General features: G+C 40.2%; 1 protein-coding gene and 1 long non-coding RNA gene across 7 annotated transcripts in view; one reads left to right on the forward strand and one right to left on the reverse strand.

Annotated features, from left to right (window-relative positions):
* The window catches only part of ASIP (agouti signaling protein), a 95,559-nt gene that overhangs the window by 5,088 nt on the left and 70,819 nt on the right, over positions 1 to 19,652 (reverse strand). Inside the window, exon 3 of the mRNA XM_081196777.1 lies at positions 6,425 to 6,585. Coding sequence (XP_081052903.1) covers positions 6,425 to 6,585 — 161 coding nt within the window. The remainder of the gene's footprint in view (positions 1 to 6,424; positions 6,586 to 19,652) is intronic.
* The window catches only part of LOC308588390, a 92,829-nt gene that overhangs the window by 2,267 nt on the left and 70,910 nt on the right, over positions 1 to 19,652 (forward strand). For 4 of the 6 annotated variants that reach the window (XR_014008692.1, XR_014008693.1, XR_014008694.1 and 1 more), the window contains exon 2: positions 5,168 to 5,299. This is a non-coding gene — a long non-coding RNA (uncharacterized lncRNA). Of the gene's footprint in view, positions 1 to 5,167; positions 5,300 to 15,547; positions 15,758 to 17,382; positions 18,092 to 19,652 lie in introns of those variants that run through there. The other 2 variants (XR_014008696.1, XR_014008697.1) reach the window with 2 other exon arrangements.

Raw genomic sequence — 19,652 nt, forward strand, 5'->3', positions numbered from 1 at the left:
AAATACAGACTGGGACGAAGGATTGACTGATGCCCCAAATAACTCAGTTGCAAGGATTCCAAAGAAATATGCATAAAATGGCAAAGTGATCAGTTCAAGTGCTTTATATCAAGAAGGTTACATACAGCAATGCAATAATAATAATAATAATAATAATAATAATTTATTATTTATACCCCGCCCATCTGGCTGGGCCCCCCCAGCCACTCTGGGCGGCTTCCATAAAAACCAGAAATACAGTAAAATGTCACACGTTAAAAACTTCCCTGAACAGGGCTGCCTTAAGATGTCTCCTGAATGTCAGGTAGTTGTTTATCGCTTTGACATCTGCTGGAAGGGCGTTCCACAGGGCGGGCGCCACTACCGAGAAGGCCCTCTGCCTGGTTCCCTGTAGCTTTGCTTCTCGCAGTGAGGGAACCGCCAGAAGGCCCTCGACGCTCCTTCAGGTATACTGGACCGAGGCCGTTTAGGGCTTTAAAGGTCAGCACCAACACTTTGAATTGTGCTCGGAAACGTACTGGGAGCCAATGCAGGTCTTTCAAGACCGGTGTTATATGGTCTCGGCGGCCGCTCCCAGTCACCAGTCTAGCTGCCGCATTCTGGATTAGTTGTAGTTTCCGCGTCACCTTCAAAGGTAGCCCCACGTAGAGCGCATTGCAGTAGTCCAAGCGGGAGATAACCAGAGCATGCACCACTCTGGCGAGACAGTCCGCAGGCAGATAGGGTCTCAGCCTACGTACCAGATGGAGTTGGTAAACAGCTGCCCTGGACACAGATTTGACCTGTGCCTCCATGGACAGCTGTGAGTCCAAAATGACTCCCAGGCTGCGCACCTGGTCCTTCAGGGGCACAGTTACCCCATTCAGGACCAGGGAATCCTCCACACCTGCCCGCCTCCTGTCCCCCAAAAACAGTACTTCTGTCTTGTCAGGATTCAACCTCAATCTGTTAGCCGCCATCCATCCTCCAACCGCCTCCAGACACTCACACAGGATCTTCACCGCCTTCACTGGTTCTGATTTAAAAGAGAGGTAGAGCTGGGTGTCATCCGCATACTGATGAACACCCAGCCCAAACCTCCTGATGATCTCTCCCAGCGGCTTCATATAGATGTTAAAAAGCATGGGGGAGAGGACAGAACCCTGAGGCACCCCACAAGTGAGGGCCCAAGGGTCTGAACACTCATCCCCCACCACCACTTTCTGAACACGGCCCAGGAGGAAGGAGCGGAACCACTGTATAACAGTGCCCCCAGCTCCCAGCCCCTCAAGACGGTCCAGAAGGATGCTATGGTCGATGGTATCAAACGCCGCTGAGAGATCCAGCAGAACTAGGAAACAGCTCTCACCTTTGTCCCTAGCCCGCCGGAGATCATCAACCAGTGCGACCAAGGCAGTTTCAGTCCCATGATGAGGCCTGAATCCCGACTGGAAGGGATCCAAATGGTCCGCTTCTTCCAGGCGTGCCTGGAGTTGTTCAGCAACCACTCGCTCAATCACCTTGCCCAGGAATGGAAGATTTGAGACTGGGCGATAGTTGGCCATCGTGGCCGCATCTAAAGATGGTTTTTTAAGAAGCGGTTTAATAACCGCCTCTTTCAGCGGGTCTGGGAAGGCTCCCTCACGGAGGGAAGCATTCACCACCCCACGAAGCCCATCGCCCAGTCCTTCCCGGCTAGCTTTTATAAGCCAGGATGGGCAAGGATCCAGGAGACAGGTGGTTGGTTTCACTCGTCCAAGCAGCCTGTCCACATCCTCGGAGGTAACAGGTTGAAATTGATCCCACTCAACTTGACTAGACAGAACTCTAGCACTCTCCCGCCCCGGCCCTGCTCCCACGGTGGAGTCTACTTCTTCCCGAATCTGGGCGATTTTATCTGCAAAAAACTTTGCAAAATCATTGCAGGAGAACATGTGGCCCGTACTGGGCCCCGATGTTGCAGGTGGTTCCGCTAAATTGTGAACCACCTGAAAAAGTCTCCTGCTGCTGTTTTCTGCAGATGCAATAGAGGCGGTGAAGAAATTCTTCTTCGCCGTCGCTATCGCCACTTGGTAGGCTCGACGTTGAGCTCTAACCTGTGTCCGGTCAGATTCGGAATGAGTTATCCGCCACCGGCGCTCTAGCCGTCTCAACGATTGTTTCATTGCCCTCAGATCCGTGGAAAACCACGGGGCTGTCCGGGCTCCATGCAATCGGAGAGGGCGCTTCGGAGCCAAACAGTCAATGCAGGATTCCTTGCTGCTATACCTCAGGACGGACACTGAAACAGTAAGCACCATGGCTTTGTTTGTGACAGGCCAATTGTATATGGGCTACTTATATAAAAAGCCAGCTATGTAAGCTGGCCCCAATTAACAACCCCTGGCTTAGAGGTCCGTTCCCCAGTCCCATCCATCTCTAAGATAAGGGAGTGGCTGAAAGGCAGCCAGCTTGAGACTTTAAAGCTTCAAAGCAAGCAGATAAACATGTATGAGTTTATTTTTGCAGTAAATACCAATTAGTCCTGGGGTTATCTTGACTACCAAGATAGTGTTTACAGGCCTTCCGGGACATTTGCACAATTTGGTTCTATACCCTGCCACCTCACCATCCCTGATCATTGGTCACATTGACAGGGGCTGCTGAGTACATTTGGAGGGGGGGTTACTGTATTGCCTTTTATGTGCCATACATCATGAGATGTCAATTGTAGGGTCAGAAGAACTATACATACAAAAATATACTTATGAAGAATGGGGCGGGGGGGGGGGTAAAGAGATGGGAAGTGATGGCAACTCTATGCTTCTCATATATCTGAGCACTAAAAAACGTTCTGTGTAACCCTTACTGAATTATATATAATCTAGTGCAACCACCTTGCTCCATATGTTCATTTGATTTTGAGCATGCCAGGTTTGCTTGAGCTTTTGAGCATTCAGCTTATCACCAGGTGACATTGCCTATAACTTTCAGCACTTGGAGACATAGCTTCTGCAACTCTCCTCTATTTCTCCAACAGTTCTCTAACCCACCTCCTTTCTTCACCTCTTGCAGGTGAAAATAATCTCCTTAATAGGCTGGGTGGAAGTATGACATTGAAGAATTGGGTAGGTTTGGTTGTAATGAGAAGCCATGGTTCCCTGCTGTGTCAGGTGTGGGGAATCATTGGTCCTCCAGATGTTGCTTAACTACAGCTTCCATAATCCCTGGCTATTGGCCATGCTTGCTGCACAGATGCTCTTACAAAAATATAGTACTGCTAAAAATCATTGTAATTCAAATCAAACCTTTATACACCACCTGGATATAAAGCCATAACTGACCCTCTGCAGACAGACAGATGTGATCCATGTGACGCTGTCAAAATCCTATGTGGGCTGGGAGTATAAAGTGCATTGGGGCAGACAGGAAGGAATGTCTCTGCCTATATTGTACCACTGAAATCACTGTTGCCCTACCACTTTCCAGATCAAAAATAACTCCACCCAGGAGAAAAAATGGCTGTGGGGAAGTACCCTTCTCACTCAGCTGTACATTAAATTACTTCCCTTCTTCTGCTTTATAGCAATTTAGCACAACCTATGTCAGATCATGTTTCATCTAGTTCCTCTCTTGGAAATCTCACATAATAGATAATATGCCTTTTGTGTTTTAAATACACACTGAAAAGCCTTATGGTACTTGTTCATCACTTCGCTACTGAAGGATGTAATTGAAAAGGCCTACAAAAAGAGAGGTCACACCTTCTATCAGCGCTGACTTCCAGCACCTCTGCTGACATTTACTTTTGTCTTGCAGCCTTTCATCTTCCTGAATGCATCCATCGCTGCTGCTTCTAGGTCCTCAATTCCATCCTGATTTGCTTCATGTGCTCTTTGTAACTGATGATTACTCAAGAGTATAATGATCTCCATGTAATCCTGATGACAGTAAATCTATACTGATAGAAAGTGTGAAGCATCTTTTTACAGGCCTTTTCAATTACAGTCATTTCTCATTTGTCCATATTTGTTTCTAATGTAAGCAACCTCGCTTATATGCTCCCTTGCCCTTGCAGGGATTTATTTACACATATATCAATGTACATAGCAGACACATGCAAGGGTACTAGACATGTACCTTGTCTCTTTTCCTCTCTCAGTACCTTACAGTCTAGAGTTTGGAAGTAGGTCTGAGTCACACAGTTATATTGTTCCTTTTTTGATTTGTTAGAAAACCTAAGGTTGCAAAACAAAGAATTTCTCTCTGCCACTCATAAGAAGAGCCTGCTGGATCAGGTCAATGTCCCATCTAGTTCTGCATCCTGTTGTCAAAATGAACAGCTAGGTGCCTATGGGAAGCCCAAACATAGGGACTGAGTGCAAGAGCACTCTCCACTACTGTGGTTTCAAGAAACTACTATTCAAAAACACCCTGCTTCTGGCATATCCATTGTGGCCAGTAGCTAAGAGCCATTCTTCACGAATTTGTCTAGCCCCCTTTTAGAACTACTGAAGTTAGTAGTCATCCCTGCCTCCTGTGGGAGTGAATTCTATTGTTCAACTATGTATAAAGTAGTACTTTCTTTTGTCTGTCCTGAATCTTCAAACATGACTCTGCATTGGATGTTCCTGAGTTCTAGTGTTATGAGAGGAGAAATTTTTTCCTCTATCTACTTTCTTCAAGTCATGCATAGTTTTTTACTCTCCATTTTCTCCCTCCTTTCTCCCCTTCATCCTCTCTCTCTCTCTCTCTCTCACACACTCTCATATACACACATGCCCTATTCTGCCATCACCCATTCATTCTCGCATGTGCAGGTCCACTGGGTAGAGAAGCTGAAAGTATCATTGGAGGTTTGGGCAGTTGTTGCTATCCTTCCCACCATTGCATCTGAAAAGCTAGCTAGAATGGATCTTGGAAAGCAGTTGTTTCCTCAGTACTGAGCAAGGAAGAAAAGTGAGCTGCTTGTTTGTTCTGATAATACTGTGGTGTTCCTCCACAGATGGCTTGCTTTTCTTCTGTGCCGGATACATAGAAATGATCTATTGCTCCTTGGCAGCTCACTTTGGGATGGAAAGAACCAAAGAGGAGGCTAGGCAGGGGATGTTCTATGGCCTGGTGGTTCTGGACCCATTCCAAGACATCTAATTTTAGCAACTGCCTGTATATCTTCATTTTTCCAAAGTGGACTTCGTTGCCATTACAGATGGATTGTGATAACACGTCTTCTACCAAACCTCATGCAAGAGATAACTGAGATCCAGTTGACTTTGTCAGAGGAAATAGAACACAATTCTGCTCCATTCTGGTAGTAGTGAACCTGACTTCAGCAGTCAAGGTAATTACTGAGATTTATTTTACATTACTTTTATACTGCACCCTTCAGTTATATTCTATGATCTACAGTATGATGATGGTTTACAAAAATACTTTGGGTGGGATTCACCTAAGGAGCCACATCTGCAGAAACCCTTGCAAGGGCTTCCACTTGCACAATGGAGCTTTCCCTCATCTTCTCCCCTTGTGTCCCTGAAATTACCTTGTGTGTGAGAGAGAAAGCCTCCAGAACAGCACATGGGAAGGAGGGGGAATCATTCCATCTGGCGAGCTGAAATGCTTCTGCAGACAGAATGTTCAGAATAGTGCTACATGGAATTCCAACCGATATAGCTGGCGTTCTCATTCAAGAGCATTATAAAGGAAAGCGAATTCCACTATTGTCTTTTGCAATGTTCTGTGATTTATTCCCAAGCATTTAGAAGTCATGACAATCCTTAACTTGGGTAGGCTGTATTCTGAAATGATAGCAGATTCAGGTCAATTATGAAAGCCATATTTTGCTTAGATGTTGAGCTTTCCCAATATCAAATTTACTTTACTCTCAATTTAGTTCAATTAGCTATTTGTGAACAGATGGCTAATGTAAATGTGTTTCTATTAATCCCAGAATGCCTATGAAGAGCCTTTATAAAATTAGCCTTGAAGTTTTGATTGACTCATCTGGTAACTCTGTGATGTGGTGGAGTTCATATGGGTTCAGTTTGAGTAGTCCTGGAAAGCTACCCCATAGCTTTATGCTTTTTTTTAAGGATGACAGAGGCATTGGTGGGATTGCGATGATTTGAGCTAAAGTGCAAAGATAGCTAAGGGATTTACATGGATTCAGTCACTCAGTATCTAATAGGAGTATAGGCTTTTGTTTTTGAAAACGTAAAATTAATCAGCTGAATTTGAGAGGTGTTCCTTTCCACTCCTACTTGCCTGAAATGACGGTATTAGTTTATTTTAAAAATAAATAAATAATGGCAGAGCTCAGTTCCAGATTAGGTCCAGGTTGATCAAGGCTGGGCTACAGAGTACCAGAAGAGAGGCAGAGGTAAAAGAGACACAATGAGTTCTTCTTTCAGAAGTTGCATGCCTCCCAGTTCTGTTTTTAAGATTCCAAACAGAAGACTTTACTGACCTACTATTGAGATAGGTGGGAGATCCGGAAACTTGATTTTGTTATTATTTACCGTACTGTTGACGGCATTCTGCTTTTCCTCAAATACCATGTAAGAGTAGCTGGTTATGAGCAAAGTGCAGCAGAGAAGGAAGCCAAGGAGGAAGTTCCTATATTCCATTCTGGTGAGAGAGAGAAAGAAAATAACACCGTATTAATTTTTTGTATCAGTCACATATACCTGAGGGAAAAGAGGGTAGTGCATATAATGTCAAAGTATACAAATATTTTTGCAGCGTTTCGTTCTGTCCTTCCAACTTGTCACCTTTGCTAGAATGGAGAGAATGTAAGACCTTAAGCTCACAAACCCTCTAGAAAGCCCTGGATTCACTTCTGGATGAGTTTTTTAGAAGATAAAAAGGCATCAAAAAGGATGCCAACTTTTTGTTGTTGTTGTTGCCTTGCTCTGTTTGCAATAACCTCAGTTACTCACATCAGTATGGGGTCAAAGGAAGCAAAGGCTGTTGGGTTAAAGAGGCAAAATTATTACAATAGGGCAAAAATAGCAATCTCACTTTCATTTACTGATTAACCTTGCATAATAATAATAATAATAATAATAATAATAATAATAATAATAATAATAAATTTATTTATATCCCACCCTCCCCAGCTGAAGCCAGGCTCAGAGCGGCTAACAACAGTAAAATAATACAGAATTCTAAAAGCAATTCATTATAAAATCAGTTCAAATCAAATTAATGGCAACCATTGAGCTAGAGTTCTGCAAAGTAGCCAGAATATTATCACCACTGCCACAAGATAGGAAACACCTTTAAAATTTTGTTGCTATGACAAGATCTGTTTAACTATATTTTTGACTGGCTCCAGGAAGAAACTACATGCAATGTAATTGAAATAACTATGATTTGGCTTCTACAATTAAAAAAAAATCTGGTATACCAGAACAGGGAATGTAAACTGTAAACTGTTGTCAATGTGCAAATAATTAAAATAGAATTGAAAGGGGCTCCTTTTATATCCCTATGCCCTGTTCCTGCTATGTTGCATTCTTGCAATTTCTCTTTGTTACTGTAAAGTAAATATTTGTCATTGTCTTTTGCTGAAACAATTGAAGTTATTGTTGAAGCATTGTGAAGACATACATAAGAGAAAATACAAAGCACCTGATTGCTTGCATAAGGCAAGAGGAAAGTAAAGTATCAGCTTTCTTTAATCCATGAACAAACAATTAAACCCAAGTGAACACTATCAAATCAACTGAAAAATTCCAGTGGTGATCAAATTTAAGCAGCCATTTCCAAGTCAAACAGTTCCAAGTTTATCCATTCTTAAATATCAACTTAGTCCCATAAAAACTGCTGAACACATTTAAACTCAGTCATATTAACAACAACAACAACAATTTATTATTTGTACCCCACCCATCTAACTGGGTTGCACTGGCCACTCTGGGTGGCTTCCAGCATATATAAAAACATTAAACCTTAAAAAGCTTCCCTATACAGGGCCACACTAAGAAGCTATTTTTAAATATCCCCAGAGTTAGGGGTGAGAGCTATGTATATAAATAAATAAATGGAGAGATCCAGTATTTTATTGTAGCTGAGATTTGACACATCTCCTTAAAACCATAATGGAGCTCCCCACCCTGAAAAAACCCAGAGCCAAATTAAGATAGGTTGTGGGTGCTCAGTGCACACTGGATGCTTTTGGACTGTTGCAGGAGGATGGGGAGATAAATATTTGGGGAGAAATGATGGAACGGAGGGGCTGAATCACTCTACATAGTAACATTTTATTTCAGTGCCCCACTTCTTGTTTTCTGTTTTTAAATTGAACTTGTACACTGTCTTGAAATCCAGTATAGTAAAAAGGTGAGTGAGACTATTTAGAAACAATGAACACGTTCAAACCAAACACAAACCAACACTTGTTGCTTTGTGGAATATCTCCATAATATTTTGCACAAAACATGTTAACCACAATCCCACACATAGTCAAGTATGCTAAGGTTCAATGAAATCAGTTTCATGCTGGTTTGTATCCCCCATCACAACAAGTTATGGCCTGCTTTAATTATGCAAATTGTTTTATTACCCAATTGATTAGGGGGGGAAAATGACTCTACAGTTCTATGGTTTTGACAGCTATCAATAAACAATAACACAGAAAAGATTTGTTTTCAGACTTTTAAATAATTTTTATATGCCCGTCTACCTTTGGGAATGTTACATATTGAGAACACATTCAAACCAATTCTCACCACATAATCCCAGAGAAGACAAGGTGCAAAGACTTGTGTGTGATGTGTATGTCTGTGTGCAGGATATAGTACATTTTAATCATTATTCATGAATGTTAAAACCATCCCACATTGAATATGTACTATAAGATTCATGTTATTTAAGAAATAGGCCTTAAAAAACCCCAACTTAAGCTCGAAACACCACTCATATACATATATTTTTGCTTCATTCTTTTTCCATCTAGCCCTTTATGCAGTTCTTAAACTCAGAACTAATCCTATCTGTTACAGTTAGTCTGCATTGATTGATCACAGTCCATCACAATTATGAGTGCAGAAGCTCACTGGAGTCAAAGGGCTTCGGTTCTGTGATGCATTATGGCTATCAGTGTGTTCTAGATATGACGCGCATAATTCGTTAAGTATAATAAATTCCCTTCTGTTTTGCAAGTGCATCAGAATCCATTCGTTTCAGGAAAACCAGACATATATCAATTATTCATATTATTCAGTGCCTCCAGATGGCCTTGATCTCTCAATACAAATTATTTCATAGTTACCTTCTCTGGAGCAGCTCTCTAGGACTTCTCTGTCCTCTCCTTTCAGTTCATTTGTAAAGAGCAATGAGTCTGTTCATTGGCATTAAATATTAGTTTTTAAACTTGTTGACAGGGGGAAAAAGACGACCACAGAGCAAAGCTCTATCAGTAGGGAAATGCACAGTGAAAGTCTGTGATCACGCCTTCTTACCAATAATATATTTCAACTCTAGGGCATTTTTCCATTCTGGAAAATTCACTGGCACAATGCCACATCTTAATATGGAACATAGCCTGGGCCAGCTGATTGCTCCTGTTAAGACTTTGTCCGGGTTAATAAAACTACACTAGCTGAACTAATTTAACAGAACATATTTAAATTTTTGCAAATATTGAATTTAGGCTCACATAAACCAGCTGAGCTCTTGTTGAAATCAATTTAGCTCAAACCATCTGTAGCAAAACCAATGGATTTACAGTATTTTTTCATGTATAACACTCCCCCCCCCAATGTATAAGACACCCCCTATTTTTGGGAACTCCAGATTAAGAAAATGGGGGGAGATTGTGTCCATGTATAAAATGACCCACAATTTTGAACATATTTTTTTTTATTATAAAACCTCATCTTATACACTGAAAAGTACAGTAAGTGCTATGTAAACTGGTTTAAAGCAGAATGACCAGATACTAAGTTTGCACTTCAGCTGCTGCTAAAATGTAGAGATTTATGGGTTAGGAGTGAAACTGAATCTGAGTAAGTAGTGCTAAGTTACACATCACACTGAAACATTAGTCCCCGATGCTTGTCCTGGAAAGCGTATTTGGTAGACAATTCCAGATACTTCATTTGCTCTTCTCAGCCATGGCAAGGATGCTCACACATGTCCTAAGTTGTTGTGGTGGGCATTTTGCCAGGCTGGCACAAAGAGGGGAAATATACTAATTGAAGAGGGCATCTCAATGCACACTCCTTAATCATCTCTAGGATGACCTATAGAATGCTTTACGGCTCAGCCACACATCTGCCTAGGACGCATGGGTCTGGGTAGTTTACTGCTTGTCACATGCTTTCTAGACACAAGTCTGAGTGGTTTTCTGTTTGCTCTACCGCTTTCTCCAGGAAAACCCCCTCTTTAGCACCAAATTGGAGCAAACTTCAATCCGCAGAGAAACTGATGTTTGCTCCAATTCCATGGTAAAGATCAGAGTTTCCCAAGGGAAACTGTCAGGATAAGCAGAAGTCTGTCAAAAAAAGAAAGAATGAGCTGAGATGCAGAAGTTTCCATGTGCAGTCTCTGTGTGAAAAACTCATGACAGAATGTAACCTTTGTGGCATGTGGCTTGTCTTGGCCTTTTTAGGACTGTAGTGAAGGTTTTCAAAAGGAGTTATTTATTAAAAGGAGCTATAGTTATGAAAAATATTAGTCCGCATAGCATTTATGAAAGGAGTAACCTCAGGTAGTCTTAAAGGAATTCTACTTTGTTCTATCGTGAAAAGATAGCCAACCTAATCGGTACTGATGGCAAGAAGATACATTTCTTGTGCAAGCAACCGGACAAACTTCGTGTGTGTTTGTTTGTCTGTCTGTCTATGTATGTGGTGTGTGTGTGCACAGTACCTTGTGTATGTAGCACTAAGAAGGAAACTTAAAGCTAGAAAGTAAATAATGATTCTGAAGACTGAGTTCTTGCAGTTACCAGTATTGCTCCAAGAGCATGTTATCTCCTTTGTTGATTGAGAAACTAATTATTCTATAACAGCTATCTGAATGTTTGCCAGCTAGCCCATATTCACTTTGCATTAGGATTGCCATATTTCAAAGAGTGAAAATCTGGACACAAAAGTTTTCAACGAACGAATCCCGGTTATGTCCAGGAAATTCCGGACGTACGGCAGCCCTACGCTGCCTATTTGTAAAAATATAACATTTCCAAAAAAAACCCTGTGTGTCTAGATTTATTTTGGCGGGTTTATATTTTATCCTCACAAACACCCTGTAAAAAGCTATAATTTATATCATTTGCATATATCATTTGCATTCTTCCCGTTAAGCAATGCGTTCTGGGCAGTTAATGATAAACTGAAGCTGAAATAAACCCTGAAATTTACTACTAACTGGGGTCATGGGAAGCTGAGAACCACTAGTATTAACCCTACAACTGGGATCATGCTTGGAGTTTGGGGCATGAGGAGAGTAGGTTACTATCTAGCATACCTCAAACAATGTTTCGGTCAGCAATTTATAAAATTCTGCAATTCTGCTTTATGCTAGTCCTCCCAATTCACTGCTCATGCATAATACAGTTCATGTTCTTTCAAACAAGAACATGCAACCAGCTTTTTGTTTGTTTGTTATTTACAACAATTTGGGCCTCATTTAGAGATGCTTTAGGAAATTGATCTTTGTGAATTTCAATACAAATTGACCTGATCTGAACCACCAAGACTAATGTCCAGATAGGAACTTACAGTGCAATCCTCACCATGCCTACTCAGAAAGAAGTTCTATTGAATTCAATGATGCCTACGTACAGGAAAGTGGTGTTCAGTCTAAGCTATCCACTGGCTTTTAGTTTTGATGTCAAAAGTATCAAAATATGTTTAAAGCATGTATTTTGAGAGAAAATATGTTTAGAAATGCATATTTAAATACTTAAATGAAAATTGTCATTATTTGGCAGATTAATGTGGAAACAGGTTGGGTGCAAATTAATAGACTATTTCGTTTTATTTGGGGTGATTTCAATGGGAAATTAATTGGCTTTCCTTCTATGAAATTGCATAAATTCTATTAATTTCTAAATGCACCATTGTTTAGTAGGATTAGCCCCTATCACTACGGTATTAATCTTTATTATAAAATACCAGTATTAAAATTTAGTCTTCAGTCCTTGAACTGTACCTGGAAGGAAACTAGATGCCAGTTAGCTGATACAGAAAAATATAATACTGTGGCTTTAGGCTTCATAAGTGTATATCATAGTGGCAAAATTCAAGGACTGAAGGATACAAGTCATGGAGCAAGATGCTCTCCATACCAGATGGCACATTGACATTGATAATAATAATAAGCAAACAACTTTTTAAAATGACACATCTGGCAATGATTGTCTGAATTGCACTAACGTCACACAGGGTGAGCCAAGTCAGCGTTATCAAGTTGTGTGAAAATTCATAAACAAAAACAAGTTGCTGAAAACCTAGATGTTGTAAACAGCTTGCATAAAGTTCTGTCCAGTATGAAGGATCCAAGAGGATAGGTAGTTCAGTTCCCAGTGATACTTGACGTGACAATTGAAACGCTAGGGCTCAGCCTGTTTATGAGTCTTACAAACAAACAAACAAACAAACAAACAAACAAACAAACTCCAGTATACCAGAATGTGGAGGATGCAGAGAACATTCTGGGAAACAATAGGGTTGGTGCCATCTTATGCCATTAAAAGGTAAAGGGACCCCTGACCATTAGGTCCAGTCGTGGCCAACTCTGGGGTAGCGGCGCTCATCTCGCTTTATTGGCCGAGGGAGCCGGCGTACAGCTTCCAGGTCATGTGGCCAGCATGACTAAGCCGCTTCTGGCAAACCAGAGCAACACACGGAAACGCCATTTACCTTCCCGCCGGAGCGGTACCTGTTTATCTACTTGCACTTTGATGTGCTTTCAAACTGCTAGGTTGGCAGGAGCGGGGACTGAGCAACGGGAGCTCACCCCGTCGCAGGGATTCGAACCGCCGACCTTCTGATCGGCAAGTCCTAGGCTCTGTGGTTTAACCCACAGCGCCACCCGCGTCCCACATCTTATGCCATTACCACACATATATTAATCTTGGGGGGGGGGGAGGACAAGTGGGAAGATTTATTTGTCATGTTTATATACTCTTACTTCCAAGGCAGCTTATAATTTAAATTACTAACACAATGAATGATGCAAAATATTCTCAGGCTGATTTCAGGAGCTGATGACACTTGCTCCCTAGCTTCTGCTTTCCCTCAGGGCAGCCAGATCTTAAGTTACCCAAAGAAGGTGAGGTTGGATTCCCAAGCAGTTCTTTCAGGACACTTCTTTCAAGGGCTGATTGTTATTTGCTTCCTGCCTGGGCTTCTGCTCTTGGCACACACAGGTCTTTCTGCTTTTGGAAGTGGTGGCTAATACAGCCCCAGTAGTGTCAGCTTGCTTTGGTTTTATTTTCTTCATCTTCATTAATTGATTTATTCGGTATCATATGTGGATTATTGCCTAAGCTATGGATGTCTAACAGAAACCTAGAGTGTGAATATATGTAGATATTATTTGAATTCATTGTACAGTGGTACCTTGGTTCTCAAACTTAATCTGTTCCAGAAGTTTGTTCCAAAACCAAAGCGTTCCAAAACCAAGGCACGCTTTCCCATAGAAAGTAATGCAAAATGGATTAACCCATTCCATACTTTTAAAAACAACCCCTAAAACAGCAATTTAATATTAATTTTACTATCTAACAAGACCATAGATCCATAAAATGAAAGCAATAATAAACATACTGTACGATAAAATAAATAAGACAGTGTTGTAGATGATAAAAATTAAAAAAAAATAAAAATTCTTACCTGCATTGATGATAGTCATTGTTTGGATGTGAGGCTTATCCATTTCCACAGTCACACAATCAGTAGCTGAACTGGGTTCCACACAGTCACAAAAACAAATTAACCAAAAAAGCCTCAAAAACAAAAATGCAAAATAAATAGCAAAAACAAAAGCACCAAACTTAATCTGTTCCGGAAGTTTGAAAACTAAGGCACAGCTTCTGATTGGTGCAGGCACCCCGGATACAATAGCCAACAGCTGCACCAGACATTCGGCTTCTGAAAAACACTTATTTCCGGGTCTTCGGTGTTTGAGAACTAATGTGTTTGAATACCAAGGCATTTGAGAACCAAGGTACCACTATAATCATAAAAATAATGCAACTGCTTTAGCCTAGTGTATGCTTATCAGAGGGGCAGAGCAATTCTAACCTCTGTCAAAGTCCAGTTGAGGGACGCTACCACATATAAAGAGGCTATATCAACCAAAGGCAGCATGAGATGATGTCATTGGTGTTAAGAGACCAATAGATCTGGACCAGTCTCATCTTGAACTGGGCTGGGAAAAGACACGGAGACCTGCCTGCCTTGCTGTTCATGCTGAGTCCAAAGCTATGGGTTTGGGGGCCTCCCTAGAAATCTTATAGGGAAGCAAGATCTGTTGAAGTGTTAATGCTGTGAACTCTTCCATCTAATGCATCTAATGCATGGGACTCTTCCATCTAATGCATATATATCTAATGCTTGCATATAGGTGTGTAAATAAAACTATATATCACAAAGACACCACTGTCTCCAGTAACCTTCATTCAAAGGAAATCAAGCCCAAGATATATGCTGACAGCCCTGAAATCTTTCATCATTTGGAAATTGTGGTGCAGCTAACAATATAAATAAATAGGAATGCAAGATACATATTGTTAATTCATTCATTCATTCATTAAATTTATTAGTTACTCTTTTTTTACTCAACTCAGAGTGACTTACAGAACAACAGTATACACATATACAACAGTATACACATATAAAATGGAACAACTGTAGGGTGTTTTCATATTTATCTTGGAGTTTTTAAGCACTGGCTTGCATAAATTTCTTTTGTAGTAGAAGAAGAGAAGAGTTTGGATTTGATATCCCGCTTTATCACTACCCGAAGGAGTCTCAAAGCGGCTAACATACTAACATACTCCTTTCCCTTCCTCCCCCACAACAACACTCTGTGAGGTGAGTGGGGCTGAGAGACTTCAAAGAAGTGTGACTAGCCCAAGGTCACCCAGCAGCTGCATGTGGAGGAGCGGAGACGCGAACCCGGTTCCCCAGATTATGAGTCCACCACTCTTAACCACTACACCACACTGGCTCTCAGTAGATCTTAAGAAAGTCTATGACCCTGCTGCTGGCTTCATAGTCATTATAGGGAGCATCTTAAATGAACTTTTATAGTTCCTATGTGGAACTTCCCTAATTGTGAAACCATGATGTGGTACAATTTAACTGGAAAAAAATCAGTGTCACTGCTCATAAAAATCTTACTCTGGAAAACAATAGGTTGCTACTACAGGCATATAAGGAAAGGGAAGGGGGAAGTGAACTTAAAAGCTCTTGTTTGTTTTCATTTGCATACAATCTATTTGGCATGTTCAACAGTGTTGGGTAAAGTGGGGTCATCACAAATACTGATTCTCAGTTAGATCACTGCATTTCAAAGATTCTGCCTGAGAATACTTTCATCAACATGTCTATAGAGGATTTCCTTTATGTTGCAGAGAATTGTGTGAGATTTACTAGAGCACACAATCACGCAGAGTGCTGCTGTCCAGGCCTGTTGGGCTCTGCATGCATGAGAGGGCACCCAGAACCACAGTCAAGACATCTTTTTGTTGAGTATTGTAAGGGAAACTGTAACAGAAACCCTGTTTGAAATGGATCCAGACAATCCCAGAAAAAGCTCCAGAAGCCCCTGAGTGAAGAAGTCAGTATTTATTTAATATTTCTATCTCACTTTTCACTTCATCTGGGGGTCTCAAAGTGACTGGTAGAAAATGGAAAATATACAATGTACAACATTTAAAACATAGATTAAATAATCAGAGACTGAAACAAAGGCCACCACAAAAAACGCACAGAAGACCAAGAAAATGAGACAGGTTTCCCCAGAAAAGCTCAACAATTTGGGTTTGTTCCACCAAAAAAGCTGTCGGGAATTTTACTTTTTGAAATATGGCAACCCTAGATGTAACATCGTGTAGCGAAGAAGCAGAATCAAGCCTCCCCTTCCCCCTCCCTAACTGGAGATAAACTCCAATTCGCTTTATCATTATGTGTGAACTGGGAAAAGCCTGGTCCCTTTAAACTGTGATTTGTTTTAACAACACGGGATTACAAATCATGGTTTGATCCTCAACAAACCATAATTGAAAGTAACTAAAGATCCCCTGTCTGGTGCATCTGACAGTACACAGTGGTTAGTTGAAAACAAGCAGTGAATGCTTCCTATCTCCTCGTGGCTGTGCCAGAGATAGAGAGGAGAGCATGTGAGCCCTTTGCTCATTTCTGCTTGTTAGCATTGTATCTGAAATCCACCATTAAGCCCAAATGTATACAAGAATAGAGTGACCCATTCACTGCAACAGTAATAGGCGGTAATAGTATTATCATGATGAGGGCTATGGAGAATTTTCCAGACACAGAGAACCATGAATTCAAAATGGCTAGTCATATAATTAAGTTAATTTAATTTACATTAGTAAGTTCATTTTATTCAAGTGGATTTAATATCTGAAAGTATTATTATTATTATTATTATTATTATTATTATTATTATTATTATTATTATTATTATTATTATTAAAAATGTATTGAATTAAACAGGATCTCCACAAAAGCAAATTTGTGTTGCAAAAGACAAAGTTACATTGTTCATCACAAAACATAAGTTGTGTCCACATATCTGTCAGTCACACGGTTATAAAAATAATCCATTTCTCTTTCAAAAGTCCATCAGTTTGCCTGCTTTTACTGTTTTTCTTTATTTTTTCTACATATAATGGTTAATTACATCTAAGTTATAGAACTAACTAAGTTATAGACAAGGACAAATAGTGTCTGTTTCTGTGGGCAAAATTCCAGTATTTAAATGCTGATCAAGGAAACAGAATTTAATCTTGTACAGACTATTTTGCATTTTCCCTGCGTACTAGAAACTTTTATTTTCTCCTTCCTGCAAAAGCAACAATACCCCTGAGAAGGGAAAAGAAAGGACTTAAAACTGAGGAAAATTTATAGATGTTTAAGAGAACAATTGCCAGTATGATTTTATTATTCTAAATTACAAACCAGAAGTCACCATAGTCTTTGGAAGCAAAAGGAGATCCTACAGAATCTTTCAGACACTTTAAAAATGATAAGAATTCCTCTCCCGAAAACAACCAAGCCAACAAAAAGTACAAAAGATGTATATCTTGTGATACAAAATGTTACTTCATTTTGGAATAATGATAAAATTGAAAATATGTAATTAAAAGGGGAAAAGAAATACTGAATATTGTTAAAACAGGAAACCAACATTCAGAATACTAATATGCAATAAATTACTTTGCAGTTATATGGAAGAAGTTTATAATCATTCTACCGCCATTTAGTCACCACTTGCTTACGCAAGAAAACACCTCTGATCAGGCAACTTTTTTTTTGTTTTATCAGGCAACTTGTTTTAAATTAAAAATAAATATATCCTTCTTTTATTTTCAGTAGTGAATATAAGACCAAAAGAACAATGTGTAAGAAATGAAAAACGGTTACTATTGTCTCCACGGAGTGATTCCAAAACCTTCAGAAAATAATGAAAGAATACTAAATAAATGCTGCCCCACTTTAAACTTCATACACCATTCCTAAAAATGCAGATACCGAATGTACTTGACCAGAATACATTTTTTAGTATAAAAAAGTGAAGGAAACAAAATCAAAAAGAATCTTTTGAACCAAAGTTAGAAGAAGTAAAATTGATAAGATTAATGAAGCAAACAAATGAGCTCAGTGTAACAAGTGATGATAAAGTTTTGTTTTAAATGTTAAAAAGGAGAGCAAATACAGCACAATATTTGAATACTAGGAAGATCTGAGTACCGGTAACTCTTGGATTCACTTTTTCATCCCACCAAGCCATCCTTTGGGGTCTGGCTGGAAGTGGGAAATGGAGAGTCTAAAATGTAAACTTTTCTCCATAAAGGTATGTTAGAATGCAGAATTTATCAGAAAAGGTATTATTATTATTTTCCTATGAAAGTAGCAAGTGGCTACTGCATTCAGTACTCACTAGTGCAAATCAGAGCAGCTTTTCTTTCTTGTCGTCCTCTTGTCGTCTTGTCTGAAGAGAATACGAGCGATGCTCCTGGAGTTTTTGCTGTCACCCTCCTCCCCTAGGATTGCTGCAAACCTTTTCCTCTTCTAGCCTTTTTACATAGAGCCATACCGAGTTGCAGCCAAATTAATCAGAGTACCTGGATGGGCTCCCCCCCTCCCACTTTAATTTACTGCATGTGGTCAGGTGTTTTTCCCCGCTCCGCATGACTCTTCAAATCATTTGCAAACAGGAAAAGAGTGTACTTGAACTTAATCCTGTGTAATTTTAATCATAGAAAAATTCCACTGAGTGCAATGAGAACATCCCCAGATGCAAGCCAGACACAAATAATTGCTAGAAAAGCATTTGGAATAGTTCTTTGGTAAAATATCAAATCCTTCCGTAAAGTCCAGTTTTATCTGTTGACTAGGCACAGGCTTTGCTGGCTCTGATGAATGCAAAAGGGTTGGACACTCACTCACAGCCCTAGTATAGTTCTAGCCTTTCCTTAAGTCTGAGGAGAAGAAGAAACCTGGCAATGATTTGAATTTGAAAAAGCAAGCGACATCTTAGTTATTTTTAAATACTTTAAAAATGCATAGAAAGAAATTAATAGTCCCAGTATTGACAAAGAGCAGGTATGAGTTATAGGAGAAGCAGTTTAAAATTGTGTGTATCAAGGCTGGACTTTTATACGTTCCAGTCTCCCCTAGTCAATTTCACAAGTGTGCTCTTAATTGATTTACACCACTCCATGCAACGTATATATATTTTTAGTGCTGAACTGAAAATACTTCTGTACTGCCATAGGACGATTTGCAGACTGCAAAATCATGCTTGTGTTTTTGTGATTTCTTGGGGGATGTTGAAAGGAAGTCTAGAAATTTAAACTAAGAGGCTTATTTGGGTACAAGGTACCGGTGTACCCAGCTCAGGCTCCCCAACTTTGCTCCTCCCTTCCTCCAGAGAGGAAGCAGACCATGGAGCAGCAGACTTTGCATGATATCCAAATCAGGGGTGAGAAACCGTGATCTGAAATGAATGTTCGCTCTTGGTTTGCGGTTTGCTCGGGAGCAACAAACAATGAGCTGAGTCAGAAGTACGGTAATTATCTGTTTTCCCTCTGGATAAAGATTAGAGTAGATCAGGAGTGCTGGAACTACTGTAGTTTGTTAAGGGTGCTGGGAACTGTAGGTCTTGAGGGGTGAACTACAATTTCCAGAATTCTTTGAGAGAAGTCATGTGGTCTAAATGCACATTGAATGCACTTTAAATGCATGATGTGATTCTGCCAATTGTATCACATCTGAATATGGCCAACAGTCACACATGCCTCAATACAGCGATGTTTTCAGCCTTAACATGGGTGTAGAACCAGCTCTCACTTTTAGACTCAAGTATGCATGATCCTGTTCAGAAACATCTCTTTCCCTCCTGCTCTTCCCCCTCCATTTTTATTTTGAACTTTTTTCCCTGATAGTGTTATAAAATTTGGATTTACATATTACTCTAAGTGGTAGAAATAA

Source organism: Podarcis bocagei (assembly GCF_964188305.1).
Source record: "Podarcis bocagei genome assembly, chromosome: 5".
NCBI classification, from domain to species: Eukaryota; Metazoa; Chordata; class Lepidosauria; order Squamata; family Lacertidae; genus Podarcis; species Podarcis bocagei.